This window comes from Notothenia coriiceps, unplaced genomic scaffold (assembly GCF_000735185.1).
Source record: "Notothenia coriiceps isolate Sejong01 unplaced genomic scaffold, NC01 NC01_scaffold00005785, whole genome shotgun sequence".
Taxonomy (NCBI): Eukaryota; Metazoa; Chordata; class Actinopteri; order Perciformes; family Nototheniidae; genus Notothenia; species Notothenia coriiceps.
Window position 1 is genome coordinate 125,379 of NW_011338486.1, and position 18,470 is coordinate 143,848.

Below are 18,470 nucleotides of genomic sequence, written 5' to 3' on the forward strand. Positions count from 1 at the left end.
AACACACACACACACCACCAACACACACAAACCACACAACACAACACTCTCAAACCACAGACGACACACAAAGCACTCTCTTCCTCTCTCTCTCTCACAACACACGCCACACACACACACACGACACACACACCACACAACACAGCTCAAACTCCACAGTGCAAAGGGTATCAAAAAACAAACCACACCACACTATCTAGACGCAGCGATTTGTTGGGAATTAGTGCAGGGAATGCAAATAACAATCCAAAACACACACACTCTCAAACACAGACACACACACTCTCGACTTAACAGGAAATAACCGATTAAAGTGAACTCAGCAGGAAATGAAAATCACCAGGCATCACCTACACACACACACGGCGCACACAGCACACACACACCAAACACTACGGATATTTCAGCCCCAAAAACACCACAGGGCAGAAAAAAATGGCAACCTTTGGCAATGGCCCAAAGACAGATAAACACACACACATACACACAGCACAGAAATATCGGCACCCATCCACAGTCAGCACTCACACACACTCTCAGACACCAGACACACACACAACACACACAACCAAACCACGTACGGCCATAAAACCCCAAACCATAACGCGCTCTCTAGACCACACACACAACATATCATCCAACAGTTATCCCGGGTTTCCCCTTGGGAAACCAATTAACAACCTAAACAACATGGAATCCAAAAGCCCAACCTTCATGGCAATGCAGGTATGCCCTGGGTGTTACGGGTCGGTGCTATTGAACGGGAAACGCCAACATAAATAATTGCGCTCCCCCAAAAGAATGAGGGGAACGATGTCGTCCATAGAAAAGAAAGTAACCATTCCCCATTCAAACGGCGCGGATTTGTTTATCAATTCATCATGATAGGGGGTCTGTAACGGCGGTATGGGCCTGTTATTGAAAAGTGGTTTAAGTGCTGGAAATATGCTCATTGGATAATAGTTTGCACGGGTGCTTTTTAAATTGTCCCTTGATTTAATGCAATTTACGTATTTTTATTGTTTGCTCTCTCTCTTTAACGTGCCATATACAAACCGTCAATTATCGTGGTCTGCACAAACTGTCATCAGCGTGTATTCTGCTAACTGCAGCTGTCACATAACTATTTGATAGGAATACCATTTCTAGCCTAGGCTATTTCCTTGTTTTTAGTGGGACTCGTTTGTTGGATGTTGCGGATGAGTTTCACCCGAGACCGCCTGCTCTGAACAACCAATCCACCGCACTGACAGCTTCTAAACTCATAGCAACGACGATTCGACGTATTCCATAAGCAACGGCGCCGTCCCTCTTAGTGTCACTCTAGTGATTTACTCCTTAGTCAATCTGAGTAAGGTCTCAGCGCGCCTCGCGTGAATAACTTTTAAAAGAAAAAACTCCTACGTAAAATGTTTTAGTGCGAGTTAGGAGCACTCCTAGCGGTAAGATAAATTCCTTTGTGAATACGGCCCCTGGTGTTCAGCCTTGTCAGCTACTGAGGCTGAGCTGTCACGCCTGGCTAGGTGTGGATCCTTCCCACTGTGAATGGCAATGTGATATCCACACCTTGTTGGTAGAGTCAAAACTATCAGAGACAGCATAGAGAAGAGTTGACACAAGTATCCAGCCTAGCAAGATCAAATCAATGAAAGGAGCCTTCTGATGAAGCCAAACACCTTGTTGTTTATTTCTGAGCTCGATTTGTCTCTTGCTGTCATGGAGCCAAACTGGAGTAAGGCTCAGTTGGAGCAGCTGAAACCCAGTGGGGATTGCTTTGATGTAGAGCCTCCTGTAATTAGTGAGCCATCAGAGTCCTGTCAGACCTCATGAGGATGTACAATTCTGCTTCCAGGATTGTCAGCATGATGAAATCTGTATAAATGTTCTAGACCACAGCCCGGAGACATGTGTTTGTCCTGGACGACACAAAGAAAATTGGTACATGTGTCAAATGGCTGCCACCCGCTGGATCTGACAAGCTGGTGGACAGTCGTTTACAAGAAAGTAGGAGAAAGTACTATTTGTAGTAGAAAATAGTGAAAATTAACGCATGCATTGCTTCAAGTGTACTGTTAAAGCTACAGTACATGTCCACCAAGCCTACTTTGGCTTCATGATGCATTTAGCCAACAGACAAAGGGACCATTATCTGTTTATGACACACATGAATGGCATATGTCATAAAGAGTCATTGTGGAGTTTGTTGGCGTATTTCAATGAGTACAATAATACTTAATAATACCCGTAATGGCCAGTAATAAAATGATCTGGGCAAGGTTCATTTTATGGTTCCGATTTTTCCAACAAGGCGTATTATTGTAGTGTAGAAAACATAGGGAGTGCTGAACCAGGTCATACAACTGGTGGTGATGTAGTTTAGAAATGAGGTGCCTTTTAGGGTAAATATTCTATTAAGAATTCAAAAACAGCGATTGTCCGATTTACTATAAATGAAAGTGTAAGGCAGTGGTTGGTCGTCTGAAAACCATCCAAGCACTTAGATTGTAAATTAAAAACATAAAGAATACCCAAGTGGTTGGTTTATCAGTTTATCTAAAAAGTGTAAAGATTGAGACAATAATCAGTCTTTCCTACTGTGTTTTTTTTCCTTCTCTGTAGACGAGTGGGGAGAAGGTTAGTCGGCTGAGTCTGGTAGACTTGGCTGGAAGTGAGCGAGCAGCAAAGACTGGAGCAGCCGGGGAGCGACTCAAGGAGGGCAGCAACATCAACAAGTACGGGAAAGCAACACTGACACACTCAACACCCACTTACACACAAACCCATTTGTGTCATTTAAACTCTAAATTGTCTTAAGATGTTTTCAACTTGGCAGTGTTACTTTCTTTAGCAAGACATTTCTTGTGTTGCCACGTGCCATTTTTTTCATTTGAAATTATAGCTGGATGGCTAATGTGAAAAAAGCATATCTTCCTGGTTCTCGGTTACCCCTTTGTGAATTTGGTGCCTCTCTACAGCAACTTTCCTTATACTCCTTATATCTAAATCATAGTAAAACACTTGACAGCACATTAGGAGAACCTTTTGTTTCCCTTGCCACGTGATAACCACGGTAAAAACTCAAAAGCATCGCATTTACCCGTAGTGTGTTTTTGTTTGTTTGTCAGGTCTCTGACAACGCTGGGTCTGGTGATTTCAGCGCTAGCCGAACAGGGAACAACGAAGAACAAAAACAAGTTTGTTCCTTACAGAGATTCTGTTCTGACATGGCTCCTGAAGGTACAGTCACAATAAACGTGTTCACCAGAAAATTAGAAAAATATATTTCCTTTGTTTGACTATAGAGTGAATTTTCTTTCAACTTTTTTTTGTCCCTTTTTTTTCCTTTCATGGTCACCTCTCTCCAGGACTGTCTGGGTGGCAACAGTCGCACAGCCATGGTTGCAACTGTGAGTCCAGCAGCAGACAACTACGATGAGACGCTCTCCACGCTGCGCTATGCAGACAGAGCAAAGAGCATTGTTAACCACGCTGTTGTCAATGAAGACCCCAATGCTCGCATCACCAGGGAACTCCGGGAGGAAGTAGATAAACTACGAGTGCAACTGACTCAGGCAGAGGTGGGATATCCTCAAAACTTTCAAAATCAACTTAAACAAATATCTGTCAGGGGTCACCAACCTTTTTTGGGATGAGAGCTACTTTCAAAAAATAAAACAAGTCGGGGGCTACTTTTACTACTTTGAAGTTTTTTGCAGTGTATGTATTTAGCACATTTTAACATTATTATATGCTTACCTTTAACCTTTGTGTGCTGTTTGGGTCAGTGGGACCCGTTTTCAGTGTTTACTCAAAGAAAATGTATGCAATTCAATTATTTTAACCTGCTTTATTTGGGGGGTGGACCTCACATCCTCTAGGGGGGTCCGGGGGCATACAACCCCCGGAAAAAATTTTTTTTTAAATGTTGAAGTAAAATGAATCAATCTGCTGCACTTTGAGCACAACATGAATTGATGGATACAGCTCTCAACACTCATATGAAAGGGAGCTGTATACTTTTCAATAATCCAAACATCTTTAGAATATTATCACAACCAACAACAAATCATTTAAACTTGTTTATTCTTATCTTATGTTACCTAGTTAGCATTCTTTCTTTTTATTTATGCATATTTTACTAATCACTCTCCTTTTAAACTGTTTTTTGTTTTTTTATTGTCCTATAGTACACATTGGAATGATTTCTTACTTTATCTATACTAAATAGATAAAGGTGTGCTCTCTGTCTCTCTCTCTCTCTCTCTCTCTCTCTCTCTCTCTCTCTCTCTCTCTCTCTCTCTCTCTCTCTCTCTCTGTCTCGCTCGCTCACAGAGGCTGTGTGCTCCTCCGTGGCGATGACGGCTTGCGTTAAAAAATAATAATAAACATATTTGTAAAGTGGGGGGACACAAACGGGATTTCGAAAAGTAGGGGGACATTTCCCCCCCTGTCCCCAGTGCAAATTATGCCATGCGTGTGTGTGCGTCAAGTGTAATAAATAATATGCAAGTTGCAACACACAGAGTAAAGCTCTGCCCCTCATGTGTGGTATAGGCTGGCACGACTAGGCTGTTCAATGGGGCTGATGTGTTGTGTAGATTCTGCCAGAAGGAAAGGTCACACTCCTTATGAAGCGGTGAGCTGCCGCTCCACATTGCTTTTCTTCCCGACTGCAACGCTGGTCCCGCAAATCAAGCAAGAACATGATTGGTCGATATTCATTGTGGGGGTGGGGGGAGGAGGGGTGTTAGATAGATATAGAGTTGTAGTTAGTAGATAGAGTTCGCTATGATTGAGGTTTCGTTAATGTATAGGGTAGATTCTTTTAACTACATTTCCTTTTTTGTTTTGTGTATTTTATACATTTTGGATTTGCTTGGCGAGCTATATTTAGAACATGCCCCACGGGCGACCCACGTTGCCCCTGCGGGCGACTAAGTGCCCACTGGCACCGTGTTGGCTACCCCTGGCCTTTACTTACTCTGATCTGTTGTTTCATTCTCCAGTCTTTGAAGGCCCCAGAGCTGAAAGACCGTCTGGAAGAGTCTGAAAAGTTGATTCAAGAGATGACCTACACCTGGGAGCAGAAGCTGAGAAAAACTGAGGAGATTGCACAGGTAAGACACAAGAGCTGGGAAAGTTATGATTATGAAACCAAACGGTTAACTTTGATTTGTATTGATTTTCTAAAACTGCCCCGGGCAAGAGTTTTAGATATTGTGTGAATAGTATATCATATTTGTTTCTGTGTCTGTAGGAGCGTCAGAAGCAGCTGGAGAGTCTGGGTATTTCTCTCCAGTCATCAGGGATTAAAGTTGGAGATGATAAGAGTTACCTTGTCAACCTTAACGCAGATCCTGCCCTCAATGAACTGCTGGTGTACTATCTAAAGGTACACACACATGCATACATACACTCTCCAGACCATAATTTAGTATGCTTTGCAACTTATTCCAAATATTTACACTGAGTATTATCACAAAGACGGAGTTCAATCTCACTATCATGTAATCCATCTGCCGGTTGAAACATTACTTAAGTCTTCACACATGACCATTATTTGGACTTGGAGTTGTCATAGCTTACTGGCTGATCAGGAGTCAGCTATCTGAACAACAGTGGGCGCTTTTGGAAAACAGTGATGTGTGTGTTGGGAAGCAAAGAATTATACCCATTTACCAAATTTAAAAGCACAAAATGTTTCCAAGAAAACGTGAACAAGACGGCGTTTGGTGAACAAAATAGATTAAGTCAATACAAGGGATTCTGTAAATTCATTTCTAGCAAGAATTGATGCGCTTTATTAAATTGTGTGTTGGCCTCACTCCAGAATACATAACATGTATTCAATTGTCCCACCATATATGCTAAAAATGCTTTACGATATCTTGAATGTCCTGTCTTAGGAACACACGAAGGTGGGCTCGGCAGACTCTCAGGACATCCAGCTGTGCGGCATGGGTATCCAGGCAGAGCACTGTGTCATCAACATTAATGTTGATGCTGCGGTCATCCTCAGCCCGTACCGCAACGCTAGGTAAGGGATGCACTGCACTGACAGTGGTTAAGAGTTCCTAATATGTCAAGAAATAGTTAAACCAGTTTTCTAACAGTAAATCCCAATGTCATGCTGTCTTCACTTTGTTATAGGACGTGTGTAAACGGTTCTCCAGTTACCAGTGCTCTGCAGCTTCACCATGGCGACCGAATCTTCTGGGGAAACAACCACTTCTTCAGGTAATTGTATACCCTCAAAATATTTGCATGTGTTTATTTATCTTTTTAATTATTCTATTGCTATTCATTTGATAAAATCATCTCAGTATTTCAACATATAATGTCATTTTATAAAGTTTGCAACTGCTATAAACACATACAGATTTGTACTGATTAACATCCAATGATTATAGCATATATGACCTAATATCAGTGACAATTAAGATATAGCAAATCAACCAGCTCATTGTTAATTAACTGGACATCCTCCCTCCAGGATCAATCTGCCTAAGCGGAGTGCTCGGGGAGCTGAGGATGAGGAGGGCGAGGGGGGCCTGATGAAGAACAGTGGCAGCAGTGAGCAGCTGGATGCAGATGGTGACACAGGCAGCGAAGTGTCCAGTGAGGTCAGCTTCTCCTACGAGTTCGCTCAGACAGAGGTCATGATGAAAGCCCTGGGCAATAACGGTAAATAATATTAGTCTGCATTGAGTATTCGTTAGTTAAGTCCCTGTCATGTTTTCTGACTTTTTTTTTGTTCCCTCAGATCCAATGCAAGCAGTCCTCCAATCTCTGGAGAGGCAGCATGAAGAGGAGAAGCAATCTGCTCTGGAGCGGCAGAGACAGATGTACGAGCAGGAGCTCCAGCAGCTCCGCAAGAAGCTGAACCCGGACCGTCTGTCGTCCGGCTCCTCTGGAGGACCGCCGTCTGGACAGCAGGTCCCAGGACAGCAGTCCCACTACCGCAGCCTGGAGAGACTGAGCATGGGAGGGATGAGTCACTCAACCAGCGCTCAGAGCAGACTGAGGCAGTGGAATGAGGACAGGTCAGAGTGAGACCACAAATATATTTACACTCCAAATAAAAGACTTTATCTCCACCAGGCGTAAGCCTCTTATGTTGCATGTTAATGTCCCAGCTGCCTTTTTTGTACTGACTTATGACTCGATGATTTCACGTGGTTGTGGTCATTCAAAGCTTGAAAAACATTTGTACACTTTTTTGATACCTTCATTGACTGTTGACTCTTAAATCCTCTCAACAACTGCCTCAGTGGCAAAAGGCATTTAAGGCCATTATCCAGGCTAAGCCTTACCGTGTCTGTTGCAGGCCACATGTTGCCTTTTATTGTGTCTCAAACACTGAAATCACAAAAACATTTTGAACCTGAGCATTTGCAAATGAATTTGATACCCAAGCTTCTGATCCACTAAAGCTAAGCACAGATTGAGAGCAATACATCCCTGTTTGTGTTTCTGCTAAGATATGAATGCAAACTAAACACTTGCTCCTTGTATTCCCTCCTCCTCACCTCTGTCCACCCTTCTCCCTCCCCCCTTCAGGGAGGCGGTGTTGGTTAGGAGTCTGCGGCGGTTGAGGGAGCAGATCGTGAGAGCCAACCTCCTGGTTCAAGAAGCTTGTTTCATCTCTGATGAGCTGGAGCGACACACAGAGTACAGAGTCACTCTGCAGATCCCATCAGACAACCTCAACGCAAACCGCAAGGTCTCACACACACAAGCAGCTAGTCACTCGTGCAAAGATACAATTCTTCTGCACAGAAAATCCTCAATGATACCCATGTCTGTGTGTGTATAGAGAGACGCTGTGCTCAGTGAACCAGCAATTCAAGTTCGACGCCGGTGTCGAGGGAAGCAGATCTGGAGTCTAGAGAAGATGGAGAACCGTCTGGTGGACATGAGAGAGCTGTACCAGGAGTGGCAGGACTACCAGCTCCATGACCAGGACAACCCTGTGAGTTGACTTGAGACGTATTCTCGGAAAGTCTTACAATAACGCTGCCAGGACAGCTATGGAATCATCAACGATGCACTATGCTGCTTAAAATATGCAAACTAAACAAAGTTCTCCTGTGTTTTAAATCAATGTTCTTCTTTTATTCAAGGTGATGCGCTCATATTTCCGTCGGGCAGACCCATTCTTTGACGAGCAGGAAAACCACAGTCTGATTGGCGTCGCAAACGTCTTCCTTTCCTGTCTCTTCTACGATGTGAAACTCAACTATGCTGTTCCCATCATTAACCAGAAGGGGGAGGTAGGCATCCAGAAACGTGTTGGTTATCATGTTCATTCTTACATCCCTTATCCTGTAACGCCATCGTTTGTCATGAAGTAGTGCCATTAATGGATGGAAAATCTGAGCTTGGGACAAAACGTCTCTAGACTTGGTGTAATGTGATGCTTCTATTAATACTTTTACATCTTTCTCTGACATACTCAGTATGTCTTTTAAATCCTGCACATTCATACAGTACATACCAGTGTCAAATGTCAAAGAATATTGACCATTTTGCTAGATTGCTATAAAAGCATGTAAGAAAAGATTTAAAAGAATTGTCCAAGCTGAATGTTCACAATAAAACTCCCAGTGGTGGATGAGACATCCATAGATCCATGTTCTAGGTATGGTTGGGTTAAAATGTTCTTTTAATATATTCCCCTCTCCTGTGGTCAGGTTGCAGGGCGTCTTCATGTGGAGGTGGTGAGGGTCGGAGGGGGTTTAGAGGACAACATGGCTGGAGGCGATGAAACCGACAACAACCAAGATGCTGAAGTCCCAGATCGCAAACTGGTCTGCATGGTAAGAAAGACAGATCATCGGAGAGTTTTGCATTATCGTTCTTCCTGCCTGGCTCTGTTAGCAGTTCAACATCATTCCAGGACCTTTGTTTTATAGTGAGTTTTATAATGAGTGGGTTCTAGAGGTCTAGGTTTAGATACACCTACAGTAGTGAACAATCTTGCAATACAATCTGTATCATGAAGGTTTTGAAGGTTTTGAAGGTTCAGCTTTTGCTAAAAAGTTTTAGAGAGGAGTTGTTTCAACCCTAAAATGAGTTTGAAGTTTGTATTTAAATCACTTGTCCTGTTTGTCCTCCACAGCTTAAGATTCTGCAGGCCACTGGTCTTCCCCAGTACCTGTCCAACTTCGTCTTCTGTCAGTATTCCTTCTGGGATCAGCCTGAGCCCATCATCGTGGCTCCTGAAGTAGACCCATCGTCTTCGTCGCCCAGCTCAAAAGACCCACACTGCATGGTGGTGTTTGACAGCTGCAAGGTAAAGCCAGGGAGGGAAGAGGTGTCGGGCAATCATTGTTGAAACTGACACGTAGAAAGTTGGAAAGCAAATGTGTATATAACAATTGGTGAGGCTGAGCTAGTGGTATCATACTGATCTTTCTTTGTTCCGTAGGAGGTGGCAGTGTCAGTATCGGAAGATTTCATCGAATACCTGACTGAAGGAGCGGTCGCCATTGAGGTATACGGACACAGACAGGCCGACGCAGGAAGAAACCCCGCCCTGTGGGACCTCAGCATCATCCAGGCCAAGACACGCACACTACGAGACAGGTAGACACACGCAGTCCTCTTTGTATTTCTCTTTTTTTCCATTACCCAAACAAAAAAATAATTGTTGTCTTGCTGTGCTAACCATAATCATTTTTGTAGGTGGAGCGAGGTAACGCGTCGCCTCGAGCTGTGGATTCAAATCCTGGAGATAAACGAGAATGGAGAATTTGTCCCAGTGGAAGTTGTTCCTGCTAGAGATGTTCAGACCGGGGGAATCTTCCAGCTTCGTCAGGTAGGGAAAAGCCCCGACACACACAACCACAGCCAACCTGCTCACAGCATGTGGAACTAGCAAAAATAACCAACCAACAGAAGGCAACATCTAAATATTTTTCTAAACTTCTGTGTCCTCCAGGGTCAGTCGAGGCGAATCCAGGTGGACGTGCGTTCAGTTCAGGACTCGGGCACCATGCCGCTGATAGCAGAAATCCTGCTTGCAGTGTCAGTTGGATGTGTGGAGATTAGAAACACCACAGCTAACCAGGAAGTGGATGAGATGGACAGTTATCAGGTAGATCAGTTTAGCACAGCTCTGTTTACAGTCTTTGACAATAGGTGAACTGAGGCGGAAGATAATGAACTGACTGGTTTGTTGTTTAGGAGACAGACCTGGAACGCTTGCGACGGCAGTGGTTGGCCGCTCTCACCAAGAGGCAGGAATACCTCGACCAGCACCTGCAGAGCTTAGTCAGCCAAGCAGGTATGAGTACCCCCCACACATGAGTATAACAACATACATAAAACATGCTAACACTGTTGTTCATGGTTCAGGAGAGCATATAACCCTCCATCACTGTAACATTTGATGTTAAAGAAAGAGTGGTAACCATAGTTGTTGCTTAGTTTAATACTTTCAAAATGACAAGATGAGGCTTTGGACTAATGATCTGAAATGTAGAAATATACACTTAAGCTTATGAAACTAGCAACTTCTATTTTGAGTCTCAAAATGTAGCTTTTCTTGTTCCCCTTACGGGTTGTGAAGCCCTTTATTAATGCAACATCTTTTGCAAAGTCAAATGTAAAGTCTTCTTTACACTAAACATTTCCCACAGAAAACGTTTAATATGGATTACTAACTTATAAGCAACCCTTAAAAAACGGTTCCATCAAAATAAAGTCACAACATTCACATTTAACAATCTGTAACACTCCCCTTTCTCAGGAAAGTTATGGTCTCTAGCTTGTAGGCATCTTCTGTAGCAAGGGTTAAATGTTTGAGGCATGTTGTGTGTTCAGAAAAGACAGAAGATGACATGGAGAGGGAGGCCCAGCTGCTGGAGTGGCGCTTGACTCTGACCGAGGAGAGAAACGCTGTCATGGTGCCCTTCCCTGGCAGCGGCATTCCTGGAGCTCCTGCTGAATGGTATGACACATGGCACGTTGAGTGTGCGCTTCTATCATTTCATATATTTAATATAATATTACCTTGTGATTGCCTCAACATCATTTCAATAAGGCTAGTATATTTGTTTAATATAGTGTCTGCCATGTTTTTTCTTATAGGGTTCCTCTGCCGGGAATGGAGACTCATATTCCTGTCCTCTTCCTGAACCTGAAATGTAAGTCTCCTCTAATAGCCTACGCTAAATCACTGCTAAATAACATATGCTAATGCTCGCTTGATAACGTATGCCAAGTCATCTCTAAATACATATGCCAAGTCAACACTAAATTGCTTAGTCACATATCAAATATGCTAAGTCACCTCTTGACATCATATGCTACGTGACTGCTAAATAAAATATGCTAGGTCATCTCTAAATAACACATGGTATGTCACCGCTTAATTCATAGCCCGTTTAATGTGTTCTTCATCTGGCTAGCTGATTTATAAAGTTTGTTATTGATTTCCCAGCTGATGACCTCAGCTCTCAGGACCAGTTTGAGGTTACTGAGGCTGGGGGCTGGGACGCCACTCTGAATGGAGAAGATGAGGACGACTTCTTTGACCTACAGATTGTCAAACACTACGACGGAGAGGTGAGGAATGACCCGCATGAGGAAGTCCATTTTTGAAATTCTGTATATTTATATCAATATCTCTGTCAATTTCATATAACTCGCGCCTTCTTTTTTAATTGTTGTGACCAGAGTTTCTGTTAGCCGGTAATTACCGGACTATGACCGGTAAAATATGCTGAAGACCGGCAAATCTAAATCACTCCGGTCAAAATGTCCGGTCAAAATAATTTCCCCTTAGCGCATCAGTTGCAGCTCACTTATGTGGACAGACAAGAAGAGTCATATACTCTACTGCACAGTCACTTGCCTTTCTAGATGTCTTGAAGTTTAATTGGGGAGAAGAGTTGTATCCTCCTGAAGGGGCATTTTTGGACCCTCATGTAAACAAATGCTTATGCTTGCCATAATGCTGCGCTATACTTTTGCCCGCCACACCCCGTTGCCAAGCAAAGTGGTTACAATGGTGGGGCCAGTGACAATACAATTCCACCGGGCCGGAGGGCCAGTGGCATTTCACCCTTAATGTCTACCCCTGCACTTAGCTATTTTATCTACCTCTGGAACAAGCTAAACTAGTTATACATATATTTATTCTTCACTGTCGGTTCACTCATTACTGGATNCTGATCGATTTGGACATAAACGCGAGTGAAGTATAACCGGACGCGAGAGAGAGATCAGAGAGCAGATCAGCTAATGCTGACGGAGACACGCAGCTCTGCATGATCACAGCTCCGCCCGCTGTGACGGACCTTTGAGCGGAGCAAAATACACTAAGAGTTAGACCTAACACACTTAGCTAGTTTATCGACCTCTGGAACAAGCTAAACTAGTTATAAATATATTTATTCTTCACTGTCGGTTCACTCATTACTGGATCAGTGAGCTGCAGGAGACGATACTGACGGGCTGTCAGGAGAGAGGGAAAGATTATTATTATTATTTATTATTCCTGTGTTATTATCCAAAGTTACTGTACACTTTAGAATAATGTGGTTAATCTACTATAATTAGTTTGTTTAATATAGAGTCGTTATGAATTTGTTTTAAAGCTCAATAAATAACAAAGAAGACCTTTGACTGGCACTTTTCTCATTTTGTCCGGAAGATTTAAACTTTAACGGACATGTTGACTGGCAAAAAAAAATTCTAACGGAAACTCTGGCTTTGACTTCTTTACAGTGTTTATTTATTTGTTTGGTTAAATGTAACTAAAGCATTGCATAATTGTAGAGTACCTAAAGAAAAGGACAATAAAGATTTGTTTCCCTTTAACCAATGACGTTTGTCGACCCTGCAGGTGAAAGCAGAGGCATCATGGGACTCTACGGTCCACGAGTGTCCGCAGCTCAGTCGTGGGGGGGCGTGGCCGGAGCAGCGGGTCTACCTGACCATCCGGGTGGTGGTCCAGCTCAGCCACCCTGCCGACATGCAGCTGGTCCTGAGGAAGAGGATCTGCGTCAACGTGAACCCGGGCCGCCAGGGCTTTGCACACAACTTCCTGAGAAGGATGTCCACGCGCAGCACCATACCTGGCTGCGGGGTCACCTTCGAGGTGGTCTCCAACATCCCCGGGGTAAGGCCAGGGGAAACAAATACTAATTTCATGCTTTGCTCAGCAACATGGTGAATTATTAAACACAATCTTTTTTTCGTCCCATCAGGACGCCCCTGGTTCAGAAGACAGGGAGATGCTGGCCAACCTCGCTGCAAGCGCACACAGCAACCAGTCACCGGATGAAGAAGCTGCTATTGAGAAATACCTCCGCAGTGTCCTCAGCCTGGAGAACATCCTGACTCTGGACAGACTCAGACAGGTGGGTGGAGACGCTGGGAAAATATAAAAAGTCTAAAACAGATAGAATTTAGATCTTTTGAATGACAGGAAGGTGTGCAGTTGGTTTTAACACACATAGAAGCTCAATAAGACGCAGGATATAAAATGTATCAAAGTTGTGATTTGTGTTTGTTTTTCCTGATTGTACCCCCCCCCGATTGAGTGCTTTCTAATATGTTGAAAATGTTCGGTTGCTTTATAGGAGGTGGCAGTGAAGGAGCAACTGACTAGCAGAGGAAAAGGCAACAGACGGAGCATCAGTTCTCCTTCTGTCCACAGGGTAAAACACACACACAATGACATTATACTGCACTCAATGATAATCCAATATAGAACAATATAATATGAATCATCTCTCTGTCCATCCGTCCTCAGCTGTCCGGAAGTAGACAAGACCTGTCCACATCTTGCCTGGAAGATAAGGTAACATACCTGTGCTGGTTCTTGTTGGCTGTTCTTAAAGTAATGTGTTCAAATATTTTATGATTAATTGAGGATCCAGTGGTAATTGTCAGTCTTAAGTGACTAAATACCGAACAACACCTCCCACCTAATATATCTGTTCCTATTTACCATTGACATGTTTTTGTGTTTATCAAACCAATGTCCCATCATCTGTTCCTCAGGGTCGATGGGAGAGTCAGCAGGATATCTTCATGCCTTCTCAGTTTCACCGCACCCTCCCACGGCCCGCCTCCTCCCCCTCCACCTACTCCACCTCTCCTTCTTCATCCCAGTCTCCCTTCGGTATGACACCCCCACAGAACCAGGAGCCGGAGCAAGGTAAACCCCCTCTCTTTACCCCCACCACTGCTCCTTTCTTCTTTTCTCTACCATACATTCCTCATCTCTTTTCCTCCATATTGCTAACTTCTATTCTCCCACCTTTCATTCTTCTCTCTGGGTTCATCATTTCTACTATAAACTCATATCTAAATGACTTAGCTCTGATGTCGAAGAGGAATATGTAAAAATCTGCCATAAAATATTGTTATTATTATATATAAATATATTTAGATTATCCTCCACTTTCCCTAGTCTTTTAACCAACTTTAATGTTTATTCATTTTCAGAATTGTAACTATTTTAATTCCAGTTTATTTAAAAAATTGCCACTTGTGTTCACAATAAATTATTTTCTGTATAACAAATACTACGTTTTTTTTTTCTACGTCCAGGATATTTTAATAATTAGCAACCAGAGATTTTGATGCATTTCTGTGCAGTAAAACAGGAAACTTGGAACCACATTGAGCCACATTTCCATTTGAAAAAAGTAATTGGTACAATTTGGAATCCAGGGCTCTAGATTGAAAGCCTGATATGATAGAATACATTATTTACTGGTTTTCAATATTTGCATTTAAACAGACAAAAAGCAAAATTCCCTACACAACCTAATGTGTCACTGGTTACCTAACAAACTACGTCCCCGCTCTGTTCCCTTTGTTTACCAGCGGCAGTGATGCGTAATGTCTCTAGTTCCTACCTGCTCCTTTTAGTGTTGCTTACATCCATTGCTGTAACATTCTTTGTCTAACGCATTCTTCTCTCTCAAATTCATTAACAAAGCATTTCAGCATAATCAATCTGAACATTTCTCTGTGCCATAGTGATTTCATGTCAGTGTCAGAAATCACGTGAAATCTGTGCTTTAGGTTAGTTCCGTTCTGAAAATGAACAGAATTAATATATTTTCTTTTAGTAATTTCTGTTCCATAGTCCAGTGATTAGGATGTTTGTAATCTTGTTTCGATGGCTCAATCAACCGTCTGCGTGTTTTACGGCCGGCTGATGTCTTCTCCTGTCAGTCTGTCACTGTTGGGGTTTTTGCCATTTCCTGGACTCGCTTTCAACTTTCTGTCTTAATCTTTCACACCTCCTCTACCTCCTGCTCCTCGCTTCCTTCCTCTCCTATCCTCTCCTCCTCTCTCACCTCCTCACCCCCCTCCCCCAGGTCTTTCAGGACTTGCTGCCTCTTATCTTTCAGTTAAGGCGCTGGTTCCTCAGATGCCCAAACTGCTCAAGTCTCTGTTTCCAGCGCGGGACGAAAAGAAGGATCTGAGACCCTCGCCACACAGCCAGCAGGTGAGCAGAGACGCTGAAGTAGAGCTCCCCCAGGACTTATGTAGCTGTTTGAGAGGTGGAACCAGGGTGCCATTCATTTAGCCTTGCTGGAGAAATCAATATGAAATACAGGTTGCATACAAGTGTTCCTGTCATGACTGTAAGGGAAACTTCTGCAGCAATGGAGAGTCAGGACTCAGAGAGACACTAGGAGAGTTGGAGCTTTGATGTCAAACACTGGTAGTTTATTACAAGTATCGGCCGGAGAATTCACATCACAAGCCACAGCAGCCAGAGGTTCTGACTGCACGGGTGCGTTGCCACATCAATTCTGCCCAGCCTCTCTCTCGATAGACCTTTTAACTAGTTTACAGAGTTAATCAACAGTTGGGAACACTGGAGATATCCCCAACATCTGGAGACACTGAATCACTCCGACTCTTAGGCTCTGTGAACGAGAGTTGCCCGGTCATAAAACTGAGAATGAGTGCAGCAGCACATTCTTTAAAGGAGATAACGAGTCAGGGTTGGTTATAAACGTCAACAGGCGAAAAGGTTAAATATCTTAGGAGTAAGACAGAATTAACCCCTAACAATGACCTCGTGTGTTGTTACTCAGCAGCATGTCCCTCGCATCGTGACATCAGGAGGGGACGAAAATCGACTCAAGGCTGAGACGGTGAGATAATGCCCCGGTCTGCTTTCCCCTCTGTTGTTTGTTGTTTATTTAACATTTGAAGTGCATTTGTAATCTGATCTTTGTCCGTGGATATCCGCTGCAGTTTTCTTCAATCATACAACCCTGTCATATTCCAGCTGCACAATGTAGACCCCGTTTTAAATGAAAGTGCCTACTGTTATTTATTTGTTCTCAACACAATTGTTTGGGGACTGACGGGAGATGGTCAGGCAGCCGAGGCTCAGATCATTGTTAAATGTTGTCCATAGTGTTTGCTAAGCTTCAGAAACAATAGATTTGACCCTTAAAGAATTAATCCAATGACTGTTTTTTGTTAGGCCATTTCCTCGTAAAAACCCACGTCTTCTTCTGCTCGCCCAGTTTCTACTAGTATTCATTAGGTCAGACAGTTTAGATTGATTTTGTCAAGTGACCTTGATGAGTCAACCGTCTGAGCTTTTAACTCAGTCCATTTTAATCTGATTTTATTAAAAAAAAACATCAACGGAGATAACACAAGTAGCATCAGTAGCACCATTTTCAGTCGTTTATTATTTTACTGATTATTGTTTTGTTGTTTTGCCTTGCATGCTCTCGTCTGTCCCCCTGTTCCTGTGGCAACCGTTGGTTTCCTGTAGCCTGCTATTCTGCGACCCGCAACCAAAGACCGACGGGCAGAGTTCCCAGAAGTCCCTCCTCTTCCTGTGCATGACCCGCATGACATCACCCCCCTCAGCCCCCTCAGCCAGTCGTCGAGCGGCTACTTCTCCAGTAGTGTTTCTACGGTTACCCTGTCTGACGTCCTCCAGCCCTCCTCCTCGTCCTCCTCCCTCCTGGCTGCTGACACTACGTTACCCACAAACCCCCAGACGCAGGGTGCTGACAGGAACGATGTTGTAACCTCTCCTTCTCAGTGTGGCGCCAAGATGGCTGTCGTCGCTCCACCCACTTCCCACAGCTCAGCCAATCACAACAACGTCTCCTCAGAAAACTCTGTCTCCGAACACAAGCTGGTCAACTCAGGAGGAGGAGGAGGAGGAGGAGGAGGAGGAGGGGGGGAAGGCTTTGAGAGGCTGGAGATCTTTGTGGACGATGAAGAGCGTAGCAATAATGACGTACTTCCTGATTGGCTGTCAGAGGGAGCGTTTGTTACAGTAGGAAGCAATAAGGCCGGGACAGTACGCTACGTGGGAGTGACGCAGTTTGCTGATGGAGTGTGGGTGGGGGTGGAGCTGGACACCCCTGTAGGTAGGTACACTATTAAAGGGTACATTCACCCAAATGACGCAAATACATGAAAAATGACTCGAGTATTAAAGCTTAATTAATAATGTTGACTTAATCAACTTTTTAATGCTTTGCAGCTTTCTGTGTTTATTTATTGAAAAATGTATTGTAAAATTCACAATGTGTTTTGTTCAATTATAAAATATTCTTCTCTAATCCATCTAGCCTTCGCCAACAGTTTGTCCAACACAAAGATAATTACAGTTGTACTAACGGCACATTCAAACGGCACCATAAATTACATTTATACAACCTCAATAAGAACAAATATATATTTCTAGGGTGATCACATCATTTAAAAAAACTTCATAATAAGGAAAAATAAAAAGACTGTATACAATTCTACACTGTGGTTTTGTAATAGTCAAAACTTCTCTGTTAATGGTGAGGCTAGCTGAGACTTGATTGGCTCCTCTGTGCTTTGGTTGGTGGAGCTGACTACAGCTTAATGCTAAATGATTTCCTGTGCTGACCGTTGCTTCTTCCCTACAGGTAAAAATGACGGGTCAGTGGGAGGTCATCGGTACTTCCTGTGTAAACCGGGGTACGGGGTGTTGGTCCGCCCGGACCGCCTGTCCTGCCGCGACCGGACCAGCCGGCGCACGGGAGACTTCCCCGCCACCCCCCACGTCCCCGTCTTACGAGGAGAAGCCATTGTTGCGCGGCGGGGGGAGAACCGCAAGTCCTGGAGCAGTTGAGACAGGGAGGGTGGGATGAACCCCCCACAGCCCTCCTCTTCCTCCTCTTCTCCCAGCTATGCAACAGGCTCACAGTAACATACTGCCTACCCTCCTTTAGATTGAAACTACATCCATTCACAGGTAATGGGTGGAACTAGAATAAAGACAATGGTGAGACCTTTCAGAACGAGTGCAAGTAAGTGGACGAAAGACTATGCAGAGAATATAGAAGTCCGTGGAAGGACTATTTACCTTATGAGAAGATAATTCTCAACGAACAGCGGTCAATGGGAAGACAGCTGAAGTGAGTGAATGGAGTTCAGTGCAGACTTTGTCCTAATTTGGAGTGTCGGAGCTCTGCGGGGGG

The 18,470-nt window shown here is 43.7% G+C and overlaps 1 protein-coding gene across 5 annotated transcripts in view; it reads left to right on the top strand.

Annotated features, from left to right (window-relative positions):
* LOC104943156 (kinesin-like protein KIF13B) overlaps positions 1 to 18,464 on the top strand; it is a 46,547-nt gene extending 28,083 nt beyond the window's left edge. For 2 of the 5 annotated variants that reach the window (XM_010768485.1, XM_010768484.1), the window contains exons 10-39: positions 2,620 to 2,732; positions 3,126 to 3,237; positions 3,366 to 3,578; positions 5,007 to 5,117; positions 5,258 to 5,392; positions 5,907 to 6,037; positions 6,151 to 6,237; positions 6,494 to 6,684; positions 6,764 to 7,043; positions 7,561 to 7,723; positions 7,817 to 7,972; positions 8,124 to 8,273; positions 8,694 to 8,819; positions 9,122 to 9,295; positions 9,431 to 9,588; positions 9,688 to 9,820; positions 9,944 to 10,099; positions 10,189 to 10,288; positions 10,828 to 10,954; positions 11,095 to 11,150; positions 11,447 to 11,571; positions 12,854 to 13,129; positions 13,218 to 13,370; positions 13,593 to 13,670; positions 13,766 to 13,813; positions 14,017 to 14,173; positions 15,348 to 15,478; positions 16,077 to 16,136; positions 16,775 to 17,384; positions 17,916 to 18,464. In XM_010768485.1, coding sequence (XP_010766787.1) covers positions 2,620 to 2,732; positions 3,126 to 3,237; positions 3,366 to 3,578; positions 5,007 to 5,117; positions 5,258 to 5,392; positions 5,907 to 6,037; positions 6,151 to 6,237; positions 6,494 to 6,684; positions 6,764 to 7,043; positions 7,561 to 7,723; positions 7,817 to 7,972; positions 8,124 to 8,273; positions 8,694 to 8,819; positions 9,122 to 9,295; positions 9,431 to 9,588; positions 9,688 to 9,820; positions 9,944 to 10,099; positions 10,189 to 10,288; positions 10,828 to 10,954; positions 11,095 to 11,150; positions 11,447 to 11,571; positions 12,854 to 13,129; positions 13,218 to 13,370; positions 13,593 to 13,670; positions 13,766 to 13,813; positions 14,017 to 14,173; positions 15,348 to 15,478; positions 16,077 to 16,136; positions 16,775 to 17,384; positions 17,916 to 18,121 — 4,716 coding nt within the window. In that variant the 3' untranslated portion in view covers positions 18,122 to 18,464. Of the gene's footprint in view, positions 1 to 2,619; positions 2,733 to 3,125; positions 3,238 to 3,365; positions 3,579 to 5,006; positions 5,118 to 5,257; positions 5,393 to 5,906; positions 6,038 to 6,150; positions 6,238 to 6,493; positions 6,685 to 6,763; positions 7,044 to 7,560; positions 7,724 to 7,816; positions 7,973 to 8,123; positions 8,274 to 8,693; positions 8,820 to 9,121; positions 9,296 to 9,430; positions 9,589 to 9,687; positions 9,821 to 9,943; positions 10,100 to 10,188; positions 10,289 to 10,827; positions 10,955 to 11,094; positions 11,151 to 11,446; positions 11,572 to 12,853; positions 13,130 to 13,217; positions 13,371 to 13,592; positions 13,671 to 13,765; positions 13,814 to 14,016; positions 14,174 to 14,335; positions 14,370 to 15,347; positions 15,479 to 16,076; positions 16,137 to 16,774; positions 17,385 to 17,915 lie in introns of those variants that run through there. The other 3 variants (XM_010768486.1, XM_010768487.1, XM_010768488.1) reach the window with 3 other exon arrangements.
* The last annotated feature ends 6 nt before the right edge of the window (positions 18,465 to 18,470 follow it).